Below are 12212 nucleotides of genomic sequence, written 5' to 3' on the forward strand. Positions count from 1 at the left end.
AAGTAATATATTTTTAAAATACTCGGTTTTAATAGGCAAATATTTTACCTATTTTTTTAATTTGATAGGTAAATATTGCCCGACATACCCCACAAAAACAAAAATATTTGGAGTCCAACAATTTTTTAGGAGTGTGAAGGGGTCCAAAAAAGTTTGAGACCTGCTGCAGTAACTACTTCCTTCTTGGCATTCCATTTTTGTTCAATTAACAAATATTTATTATGTCTACTTTATGCCAGGCACAGTTCTGGGTGTTGGGAATACAGGTGAAACAAAACAGGCAAGCACTGATTACACAAAGCTTGTTTTCCAGTTGATGTGTTGTGTGTGTGTGTGTGCAAGGCAACTTAAGTCAATGAAGAAGAAAAGTAAACAAGATAATTTCAGGTAACTGTTTAAGTATTGTAAAGAAAATCAAACAAACAGGTTGAAGTGGCTGTGAGTGTGGGTCTAATGAAATTGATGCTGTGCAGGTGACTTCTGATTTGAGATCTGATTGGCAAGGGGAAGACTCTGATTTTTCTCTGCTTCTGCCCTGCCCTGCTGGCTTTTCTGTAGCTCCTTACATATGCCAGGCAGGTGCCTTCTTCAGCACCCACCCCCCAAACCCGGTCTAGAGAACTTTCCTAAATGAATTTTACTCCAGTCACTCCAATGCAGATCTCCTCAGAGAGGCCTCCATCACCCATCTCAAATCCGTCACTAGCCATTCCCTTACTGGACTTCATTATTCTTGGCACTTCTCTCTACATGACATTGCTCAGCATATGTATGTGTTTATCCAGCTCTCACAAAACAACAGTAAAATCCCCAAGGGCAGAGACTTAGAAGTGATCGCTGTAACCCTCAGATCATTAAACAGAGCCTGGGACAGGGAAGGCTCAACAAATGTGGTGGATGATAACTGTAAAATTAAATACGGTGAAAAAAATGTTTAGCTCTGAAAAGATGAATAAGCAAGAGTTAAAAAAAAAAAAAAAAGACTAGCATAGTGACTTTCCCTGTGATGTAACCATAAATATCTAAAGCGAATAGTGCCCGGCACAGAGAGAGAGGGAGCCTCAACAATGTTAATCTTTTTCATTACCTGTCTCTCCCCAGAGAGAATTTAAGGCAAATATTTCCTGTTTATTCCCGCTACACCCACGGGGACCGGATTAGTGACAGGTACACAGTAAACTCTCAGTAAATGTTTGTGGATGGATGAGTACCTCCCTTCTTCTATCAACGGGAAAACCGAGCCCAGGGAAAGCGCCAGGGCCCGTCATTTCAACAGTTAAGGGCAAAGGCGGGGCTGGGAATATCCTGACTCCCGCGCGAGGGCTCGCTCCACGGTAGTCGTTGAGTCTCCTCTCCACACTGCTGTGTCAAACGCTATTAAAGCCTTCAATTGTCAAATTAAGAAAAAAAAAATAATAAAAGCCAGGAGACCTGCGTGTCAGGAAAGAAGAGGGGACGAGATCACCGAATAAGCGGCTTCCTGTGCTGCGCGACAGACGCCTAGGGTCGCGGGGCATCGTCACGTGGCTGGGCATGTCACGTGACCCGCGCCGCCAGCTCCGCGCAGGCGCAGTGGATCTCTCACCGCCATTTTAGAAATGGCGGCTCCGCTGGGCGGTATGTTCTCCGGGCAGCCACCCGGACCCCCACCACCCCCGCCGGGACTCCTAGGCCAGGCTTCGCTTCTTCAGGCCACGCCAGGCGTCCCGAGAACTTCTAACAGTACCTTGGTGGACGAGTTGGAGTCATCTTTCGAGGTAAGATGAGACGTTGGCGTCTGGGTTCCCGGGCTCCCTTCTTTCCTGAAACGTACGCTGCGCGTGCGCAGGTATCCCCTTCCACAATCACTTCACCCGGTTTACAAATGGGGAAATAGGCTCAGACAACGTAAGTCGCTTGCTTTAGTCTCTTTTTTGCGTGGTGGCGGGAGTTCTCTGCTAGTCCGCTGGCGGAGATGCGTAAACTGATTGGCAGGTGTCCTCCAACTGTGGGACCCTTCTGGGTTCCAGTGGGTTGTTCCTGCCCCACCCCATTCTTGGTCGCATCCCTGAGTACCCTTTCCCGCGTCCCTGCGTGTTTAGTACGGGCTAATTGTTTCCCGAGCGTAGCCATCCCCTGCTACGTCCCGTATCATTTCCCCTGGGCTCCACCCTTAAACTGTCCTAGAGTAATGGGACTTTTGGAACTGAAATGGACTTATTTGAAAGTTACTGTGCGGAAAACGGTACTAAGGGCTGAGGAAGGAGGAAAGCTGGTGGGTAGGGAGTGAGGCAGAGGTGACCCATATTCAGAGTTCTGCTCAAGCAGTTAACCCTATAGCGAAAAAGACGGAGAATAAGGAGAGGAAAAATCAGTGCTTCAAAATAGGGTGGCTTCCAGACATCTCTAAAGTGGAAGATGAGCCATTAATGTTTGGAAATAAAATAACTTGTAGTTGGAGTTACCTTCTCTACATTTCAGATCCTAGTCGTGGAACTTTTATACTGTATATGTGCAGGAAAGAAGGGAGCCTGTATGTATGCACAGTAGTACATAAATAGAGCTTGTAAGTGAACGCGGTATTGGGGATGCATGGACAAAATGCTTTTGTTGATACGGGGTTACAGTCGAAACTTTGGAGATAACTGATTTAAAAGATACAGAAATACGTTCTGCCTGGGAAAAAGATGAGACACCTTTCGGGTGGTGCTAAGCTGTAAAGGAAAGGGACAGGTAACCTTTAGAGCAGCATCTAGCTTTGAGGTGGTGTGACCCTCGTCAGGAGCGCTTGCTGAAGGACTGGCCCTGTAGAAAGAAGTCTTGGGCAGAGCTGACCAGCGGCCCGCTAATGCTTAAAATCCTTCAGCGGCTGCCTGTGGCTGTTGCAGTAAGACCAAGAGGCTCTGTCGTGTCTCTAGCTCTGCGTGTTCCAGTCTCTGCACCAGACCCATTTCTTCTTACTCTGGCCACAGGAGACTTTTTCTGCACGTGTCCTTTGTTTTCTTTTTTGGCTTCTGGGTCCCTCCTTCAGCTCACCATCACTTCCCCATTGACCCTGCCCTGCCTCTCTTTGTAGCACTTACACTATACCAGGCTCCATGAAGTCAGAGACCACCTGTTTTGCCTCCTCTCATTGTATCTGTGGTGCTAATCCAGTGGTGGTAGATAGCAAGTGCTTCATGAATATTTGCCAATCAGTGAAGGAGCCTGTTGTGTGTCAGGCTCTGTCCTGGGCGCTAAGAATATGGAGAAAACAGTGCTGGCCTTCAGGGAGCACGTGACAGTACGGTGGAGGAAACAGATGGCAGACCGTTGCCATGCTGCGGGATCAGTGCTCTGACACAGGAAACCTGGGATGCTCTGAGAGCACATCTGGGCGTGGCTGACAAAGAAGGCTTTCCGGAGAAGGTGAAACCCGAACGGGCATTTGGAATTAGCCAGGTGAAAGGGAGTGGAAGGGGTGCTCCCTGGATCCCCCACCTGGTCTTCTCTCAAGGCTCAGCTCAAAGCCCATTTTCGTTTCCTGTTTCCTCCCTCATGGTCTGTGTGGACTTCTATTCCATAACCTCCAGTGGCTCATTTTTCAACCTGCTTCCCCCCTTTTTATTTCTGTTTGGATGCCACCCCTGTGGTGACTAGCTTTCTAGTTGCTCCAGAAGTGATCTTTGATGGAAAGTTTGTTGAGATCATGCACTTTCATTGTGGAGGGAACCTTAGAGACCATCTCCTTCTCTCCTGGATGGAGAAACTGAGGCTGAAGAGAGGGAAATAACGTGCCCTAAGCCAAACTCTTGCTTTGTGGAAATGAGGACTAGTATTGGGGCCTCCTTACTGTCCAGGCAAAGGCTGTGTCCTGGGCGTACTTCTAAAAAGCATTTCCTTTTTGTAGACCACCAAGTATTTTCTTCTCCACCCAACTGTTCGGCTAGCTTGTGTATTTTCTATACATTTCTGAATAAATATCTCAAAAACTCATTTTCACTTCTGTTGCAAATGAAAAGTTTTAAGTCAGAATAGTTACAGTCAAATGGTGCATCATCCAGAACATTGCCCAAAACAGTAATGATACAAGTATGTAATGTTTCCTCCCTCTCGTGTACACATACAACTACAACTTAGATATAGTTGAGGTCATCAGTGTCTTGCTAGTCTGGGCGATTTTTTTTATTTTAATTGAAGTTTAATTGATACACTAGTTTTAGGTGTACAGACTAATGGTTTAATATTTGTGTATATTGCAAAATGATTGCCACAGTTAAGTCTAGTTAATATCTGTCACCATACATAGTTAAAAAGGATTTTAACTGTGCTGTACATTACATCTTTTGACTTATTTATAACTGGAAGTTTGTACCTTTTGGCACCCTTCACCCACTTCACCCACCCCATCTTCTGCCTCTGGCAACCACCACCGTGTTCTGCTCATCTTTGAGCTTGTTTTTGTTTTGTTTTAAGGTCCACATTTAAGTACGATCATATAGTATTTGACTTACACCCTCAAGGTCCATCCATGTTGCAAATGGCAAGATTTCATTCTCTTTTTAATGGCTAAATAATACTCTGTTGTATATATATACCACAACTGCTTTATCCATTCATCCATTGATGGACACTTAGGTTGTTTCCGTATACCTTGACTATTGTGAATAATACTGCAATGAACGTGGGGGTGCAGAAATCTTTTCAAGTTAGTGTTTTTATTTTTTTCAGCTGAGTATCATTCATATATATTTATTTTATTTATTTGTTTATTTATTTACTAATTAAAGAGGGGAAGAAGGAACTAATTCTGAAATCAGGTTTCCTCCCACCCTGTCTGGTGGCCCTGCTGGTTCTGGGGGAGCAGCCCCAGCTTTCTTTGCCAGTTTGTGACTGGTTGGCTTTCTGGATGAGATGTTTTCAAGGAGCCACCGGTTTCACAATGCAGGTGTACCCCACCTACATGTCAGATCCAACAGGAGTCACCTTTCAAAGTAATACACAGAATGGGCAGTCTTTTTTGACTTCTTGACTGTTACAGGATTTCTTCAGGGGAAATCCTTTGATTTTTTTTTTTTCTTTGTAGATCAGATGGGGGCAACTGCAGGCAGGAGAAGGGCCTTTTTCACATCTGATTGATGGCCTGAATTTGGGCCTAAACTTGCCTGCCTCACACCAAATGTAGTTTGCTTACTAGCAGGTCTGTGCTTTCCTGAGGTTTGAGGTTTCCTTTCTGAGTCCTGCTCCCCAGCTCCCATCTGGCTCTCTTTCTGGCCCTGCTGCCCTGCAGTAGCCCTCCTTTGTGCATTTCCTGAGAGTTGCCCATGCACAGAACTCCTTGGCTGAATCCCTCTTTGGGACTCATTTGTCTGTGTGACACCACCTTCTCTTAGGCCATCCAGTCAGTCATGAACATGTGTTGAGCATTCACTTTGTGCCAAGCAAAAAGACAGGCAAAATTCCCACCTGCTAGTAGGGGACAGCTAACAGTGTGGACTGAAAGAATGGCACGATGTCAGTTAATTGAGTGAAAAACAATAAAACAGGGCTTGAGGATAGAGCATGAGCAGGAAGAGTGCCATTTAGACAGAGTAGACAGGGATGGCCTCGAGGAGGTGACGATTGACCCGAGTCCTGACTGGGTGATACAGGTCATCAGAGGGAGGGGCTGCGGATGGGACTGGAACGGAGATCCAGGCCTTGGTGAGACAGTGGGGGCAGGAGCAGCAGTAGGAGAGACCAGATTTGGGGGACAGGCAGCAAATACCGGCTGCCTATTGGCCGGCTCTCCCTCTGTGGGCCTAATGGGCTCAATTTACCAAGTTTCTTCAGTGACATAATGTCACTAATTAAGAGGGGAATGCAAACCCAGGAGCTGTCAACTTACTGAGTGACATCAAGAGAAGTTATTTCTTGCTCTGAAGTAAGAGTCTTGATGTGTGAATGACATTTTTTTCTTTTGTGATATGTTTTGATCACACAGGCTTGTTTTGCTTCTCTGGTGAGTCAAGACTATGTCAATGGTACAGATCAGGAAGAGATCCGAACTGGTAAGAATTCCTTCTTTGGAGACAATGTTCTTGCCTTCAGCAAGATTCCTCATTGCTCATTTGACACTTGATGTGTTTCATTCCCGCTGGTATCCTAAGAGAACTTTTCCAGGGAATAAGATTTATGTAGTCAATCTATATACTCCTGGTTCTTTGTTCAGTTTATAAACTAAGATGTTATGTCACTCACCATGAGCCACTTACAGTGAGCTTTTCACATCTGTACCAGAACAAAGACCAGTAGTGTATGCTGCTTTTTAAAACGCTAAGGTTTGTGCTTCCCCCTCTTAACGCATCCAAGTTCTCTCCCCAGAGATGCTTCTGGTTGCTTTGTACTGTGTTTTAAATGTTCCGTTTTAACTGGAAATCATGATGCTAATTGCTGAATCTCTGGATTGTCTTTCTTCAGAAGAACTTTTGTATTGCTGTTAGTTCTCTTATTCACCTGATAAAAGCACAGATTATCAGCTGTTTAATGTTGTTTAACACATAGAGGTTGGGGGTCAGTATTATTGAGGGAAGGATTAAAATCCCAGATTATATCTATGAGAATGTGCTGTTTTGATATTCTGACTGTTCATTTATGAGGGAGATATATGTGTCTAGTGTTTTTCTTTATTTAATATTTTGATCTTTTTTTCTAAGGTGTTGATCAGTGTATCCAGAAATTTCTAGATATTGCAAGACAGACAGAATGTTTTTTCCTACAAAAAAGGTTGCAGTTATCTGTCCAGAAACCAGAGCAAGTTATCAAAGAGGTACGAGCTCGGTTTTCCCCCCCAACTTTTAAGGAAGAGCAGATGTCAGAATCCCAGTCATGCTTCAGCTGAGAGGCTGCATTTGCCCACTAGGTGTAGCGGGGCTTTGTGGCTTGAGTGTGAGGTGGTGTTGCTTGTCCGTGTTCATGACAACCTGGGCAGGTAGTGGAGCTGGGTGGTAGGGGTGGAAAGCGGGGCTTCAAACAAGCAGCTGGCTGCCCTTGTTTCATACACTGGCTTTCATGGAAGATTTTTCTTTTAAACAAAAAAGGTTCTACTGCTTGAAAAGATGTGAAAAGCCATTGAATGTAGATGGTAAGCTCATTTTGGACAGGAACTGATCTGCATGTCCCTGGTGCTTTACACACAGGAAGGACTCTGGCAAATTTTGTTCAAGAAGTCAAAAAGTAAACGTTCTGTCTCAGAGTTCTTGAAACTCTGGATTTCATTTATCACAGTTGTTTGAAACCGGGGTATTTGGAAGTGTGTTGGGGTAGCCAGTAATGGCATTAGGGGGTTGGGCCAGGGCCTGCCCCTTGCAGTGTGGAAGACGGAAGTCTCTTCCTGCCCCAAAACTCCAGTGATGACCCCAGTGAGAAACACTTAAGTTGGGATGATTGGGTTGTGTGGTTTTGTTTTTTTTTTTTTTTTTTTTTTTTTTTGCAGTTTTGAAGTAACTGTTCTCACAATCTGAGTAATTAGTCAAAAATGTTCTTTTTATTCATTGATACCAGCTGTTGAGAAGGTGCTGCTCTTACAGGTCACCATAGCAGATCATTTCCTGCTTTGAATACCTGAGTAATGATCTAGGTGTGTTCAAGGGTGGTCTTAATACAGAATTTTAATATTGGTGTTCATGAAAAAACTCATTAAAATGAGGTTTTAGCACTTTATAAACTGAAGTGCTAGAACAGTGGTTGTAGAGTCTTTTAAACAGTTAACATGTGTTTCAGATTGTCAGTGTTTTAGATTCTCAGCAGTCACCTTTGAACAGAGATACTGGGGGTCTGGGGACCAGGATGGGAAAGAGACTGGTTTCTTTTTGGCTACACTTGGGGACTTTGGAATTTTGTAACTTGTGTATGAATTATTAAAAGAAAGTGGATTAAAAATAAAAACTCAGTGTTAAGCAGCCACCTTTCATGGGAAGAGTTGCTTTGGGTTATTCATATTATGCAGCCAAACAGTTAATGGGCTTGGTATGGTTTAGTTGAGTCTTTGTTTTGAATTTACTTCTTAATGCTCTTAACTAATCAGGAACTGTGTTCATTCTTCATGAGTTTTGTCTGACTTCATTGCTTTCATTTGTAGGATGTCTCAGAATTAAGGAACGAATTACAGCGGAAGGATGCTCTGGTCCAGAAGCACTTAACAAAACTGAGGCATTGGCAGCAGGTGCTGGAGGACATCAATGTGCAGCACAAAAAGCCAGCCGAAATCCCTCAGGGATCCCTGGCCTACCTCGAGCAGGCGTCTGCAAACATCCCTGCACCAGTGAAGCAGACCTGAGGAAAAGCCAGCCAGAGAGTGAGCTGGCAGATGAGTCAGCCCAGACACGGTTTTGCCAGACATCAGTTCTTGTAGACATGACATGTGGGGAGAGCTCTGCCAGAGAATGGGGTGATTTCAGTTTTATGCTCCCACCTAAAATTTTCCCCTATTTTTATAAGCGTTATTTCTCAAGTACTTTATAAAATATGTGTTGCTTTGGTAAAACCAAGTATATTGTTTTGACTTTAGCAAAGTTTAGGCTGTTAAAGTGATGCCACTTACATATTCCTTTTTATGTTAATTTACCCTTCAGTGGCAGTATGTAAAAATACGTAAGTTTGCTGTTTCAATACTTTGAACTACCTCAAGAAGAGGAATCTAATGTAACAATGTTTGTAATGCTTCCAGAGCCTCAGAATGATACTTTGTAAATAGGTTAGTGTAGTGTTACCATGCCACAGTGAGTGCTGTGGTGATCCAGTAGTGCCCTTAGGTCGATGTTGACTTTTGTTTGGGCTAAGTTTGTATTTGTGTAGTGTTTATTTACTTTGAGGGGAGGGGCATGGTAGGAGCAGCGACATGCTTAATTGTGTACATTGTGTAGTAATGAGTCGATTTAAGGAACGGGGCAGACCCTGTTCTCAGTAGCATGACAGCTGGGGCACAAGTGAAATATGAGGGTTAAAGCTGGCTGTGATCATCTCTGAGTTTTGAGTTTTGCTTTGTGTTTTTAGAGCATAACTTTCCATTGAGGGAGGTTCTTGCTAATGAATGGTGTCGATTCCAAGGGACTGGGGCCCTTGGGGGTGGGAGGGTGGGCTGCAGGGTGGCCTTGGGGACTTCCATGTAGAGCATGTAGAGCCTCAGTGTTTGGGAAGATAGTTTACCCTCTTGTTGGTCATACAGGCCACCTCGGATTTTCTCTTGAACTGCTGTTGAAAAATACAGACCAGCATTGTGTCTGGCCCTCATTGGATGAGGATTTCCTTTCTCTGCTGTTTGCAATCTCTTATTAGATTACATCCCTTCACCCTAAACTAGTACTCCACTGTCTTCTGAACAGGCAGTAGTTCTGTGACTCGATGTCTTGGCTCCCTTTATTTTCTCCAGCTTTGGAGAACCGTCCCCACACGCCTTGACATCCACTCAAGTTCCCATCTGGCCTGGACGTCACGGAGTCTGCAGCCTCCAAAGGCCCTCTCCATTGCATGCCCAGGGCACAGGACTTCTTGTCCTTTTACCAGCCTTGCTTGGCTTTCCCTCTGGGGTTAGTGATTGTATCTGCCTCTGTTCCTCTTGAGAAGTAGGCATTATTCCCATCTGAATATACAGGGGGGATTATTTATCTTTTATACATGATACTTATTACTCATTTCTGTGTGTATGTGTTATGGTACACAGCCTGAAGCCAACAAATCCCCTCATTCAGAATGTTACAGTTTAAACAAAGCTTTTAAAAGTTGTTTTTAATCACATTAATATTTGAAAGTTGTTAATTTGGTCATCTCATGCCAATCGCTTTGGGTTTCTTGATTCAAAACATAAACTAAACTGAGTTTTAGGCATCCTTTCGATAGTGAAGAGGTTCTTGATAAAAAGTTGGGGAACTGTTCTATTTGATGCTTAGTAAAAATATTTTGAACTAATGTATGTACCAGTTATTGCCATTTATTTATTAAATTCAAGAGTTTTCTGTCAAATAAATAACTATTTCAATCTTGTCTATAAATATCTTTTTCCTTTTTAGTGCCATCTTGCTGGTTGGTGAACATAGAAAACCCTCTGGGCTGCTGTCTCCTTCAAGGAGAAAATAAACTAGCCATCAGCTGGGATTGCCCTTGCCTTCCCTCTGGGAGTGACACACCCCACATCTGCAGGGCATCTTACTTCCCCTTCCTGTTCCATCTGCTGAAGTGCTTACTCTGTATAAGGCCAACCTTCCTGCAAGTGACCTGGGTCTAGGCCAGTCGCCTTCTCTAGGGCTTAACCCCCTGGGGGATCTTTGCTCCCCACGTCACAGTCTGCAGGTCACTCCCTACAGCCCACAAGCATTCTTGACCCCTGGTTTTCAGCGTTTCCTGCGATGTTCCCTGCCCCTCATTCACAGTCTCCGGCTCCCCTGCTCCCCTCCCCTCCCCCTCCAGGCTTGTGATGTGTGACTCCACGGCTCCGACTGCTTGTGACAGTTACAGCCCCTTTGCTGTGACACTTCATCATCTTTATTGGAACTCATTCTCTTTAACACGTCTTCCCTTTTCTCCTTCCTCTTCTGCCCAACCTCCAAACGTTGACATTCCTGAGGGCTTGGTCCGGGGTTTCTGGAGGCCATGACAAGACCCCTGCTTGGTTCTCCCTTGGAGAGAGACACCGCGGGGAGCGCATTTACCCAAAGCTTCTGCCTTGGGGGATCCGCCTGCAGCGTTCTCACGGAGGCCGTGCTCTCCCTGGGTGTGACCCAGCACAGTCTTCCCAAATCTTCCTCGGCCCTCTCTTCACAGGTGTCAACTGTGCATCTAAGTCTGAAGGCTCTTCCTCCTCTGCTTCTTCCCTTTATTCAAAACAGGTGTTTCCCCTGAGAAGGGGGCAACCTGTCCTTGACATTGGACGCTGACCTGGTGCTGCTGCGGCATGTTACTTTGAATAGCCATAAAGTGTCTCGGGATACCAACCTCCTAGGGAAAGTTGCTCCGAGACCATGATAAAGGGAGACAAAACAAAACCACTTCACAATTTTAAGCACAGGAAAAAAACAAGGTCACTCTGCCACCTCCAGACATCAGACATCCTCCTGGCTAAAATAAGTGACCGACCCCTCCCCCTTTCTTTCCTTTTTAAATGACCGTTTATAGCTTTATGTCTGGTCTGCCCTCTCTACAGATAGGACTTAAGAAACCCAGTCAGAATTGCTTCTGCTCTCTGACAGCATCTGATCTAGCATGACTCTCCCTTCTTTAGACTCTGCTTGAGATCGCCTGATCAATGCCGAAATCTTACAGTAGGTTCTAACACCCTCTTCCCGAGGAGCCCCACCATGCTTGATGATGAACACTCTCCCCTTCTCTCTCCAACAAGTAATAAACCCAACTTGTTTAACTCCAGGGGGGTTTCTGGTGCTTTCTGCATCTCTAACTTGGGGTGTGCCTCCTGGAGGACCCTACATGCTGCTATGGACGTGGTCTGAGACCAGGCAGTGGGATGGGGTTTGGAGACCGGCTCGCTCACTCTCCAGCTGGCAAGTAGGACCCATCCGAGTGGTATGTGAGAGAGTCATCAACACAAGGAGATGGTCCAGTTACCGAAGAGTACACCAGTGGTGCCCTGGAAAAGTGTCCCCGTGAAAGGGACTTTGTCAGCGCATGGCTTCAAACACTTGGAAGGTAAGGGGAAGTATTGCGTACAAGATGGCTGGTTATCACTGCCCTGTCTTGACTCAGCAGAGGGACAAAATAACAGTGTTTAATGGCCAAAGGCTGCTGTGAGTGCCTAGGGCATCACTGGTTATCTCCTGCAGGTGGAGAACAGATAGCTGAGGAGCCAGGAGGTAGCAGATCAAAACCAGTACTGCATCCTAGGGATGGTGGTGGAGATGGTTGCTACCCTTGGAAGTCTAAAGGACGCTAGGAAGGCATCCCTGTCATAGCCCCACTTAATTTCCCAGCCGGGCCCTTGCAGAACCCAGGCAGGTGCTGGAGAGTGAGTATATACCAAGTAGCCTCGATCACAACCGTGGTGTTAGATGCGGTACTGACATTGGAGCAGTTAGAAAGGGCTCAGATGTGTGGTGTGCAGCCTTGTGGGCAAATTCATTCTCTTCTACCCCAATTAAGAAACAATTTGCATTAGTGTTCCTTTCCAGTTTTGCTCCGGGAATATGTTAACTCTTCCTCCCTCTGTCAATTTAATAGACACCCTGAATAGATTTATCGTCAAATCCTATTGTTTCTCCCTCCTAAAT

The 12212-nt window shown here is 45.1% G+C and overlaps 1 protein-coding gene across 1 annotated transcript; it reads left to right on the forward strand.

The window, feature by feature from the left end:
- The first annotated feature begins 1574 nt into the window (after nucleotides 1–1574).
- MED28 (mediator complex subunit 28) lies at nucleotides 1575–9982 on the forward strand. Its single transcript, XM_006192840.3, has 4 exons — nucleotides 1575–1757; nucleotides 5942–6008; nucleotides 6654–6766; nucleotides 8078–9982. The coding sequence occupies exons 1-4, from the start codon at nucleotides 1599–1601 to the stop codon at nucleotides 8273–8275; spliced, it is 537 nt and encodes a 178-aa protein (XP_006192902.2). The 5' UTR covers nucleotides 1575–1598; the 3' UTR covers nucleotides 8276–9982.
- Nucleotides 9983–12212: the final 2230 nt, after the last annotated feature.

Source organism: Camelus ferus, chromosome 2 (genome assembly GCF_009834535.1).
Source record: "Camelus ferus isolate YT-003-E chromosome 2, BCGSAC_Cfer_1.0, whole genome shotgun sequence".
Lineage (NCBI taxonomy): Eukaryota > Metazoa > Chordata > Mammalia > Artiodactyla > Camelidae > Camelus > Camelus ferus.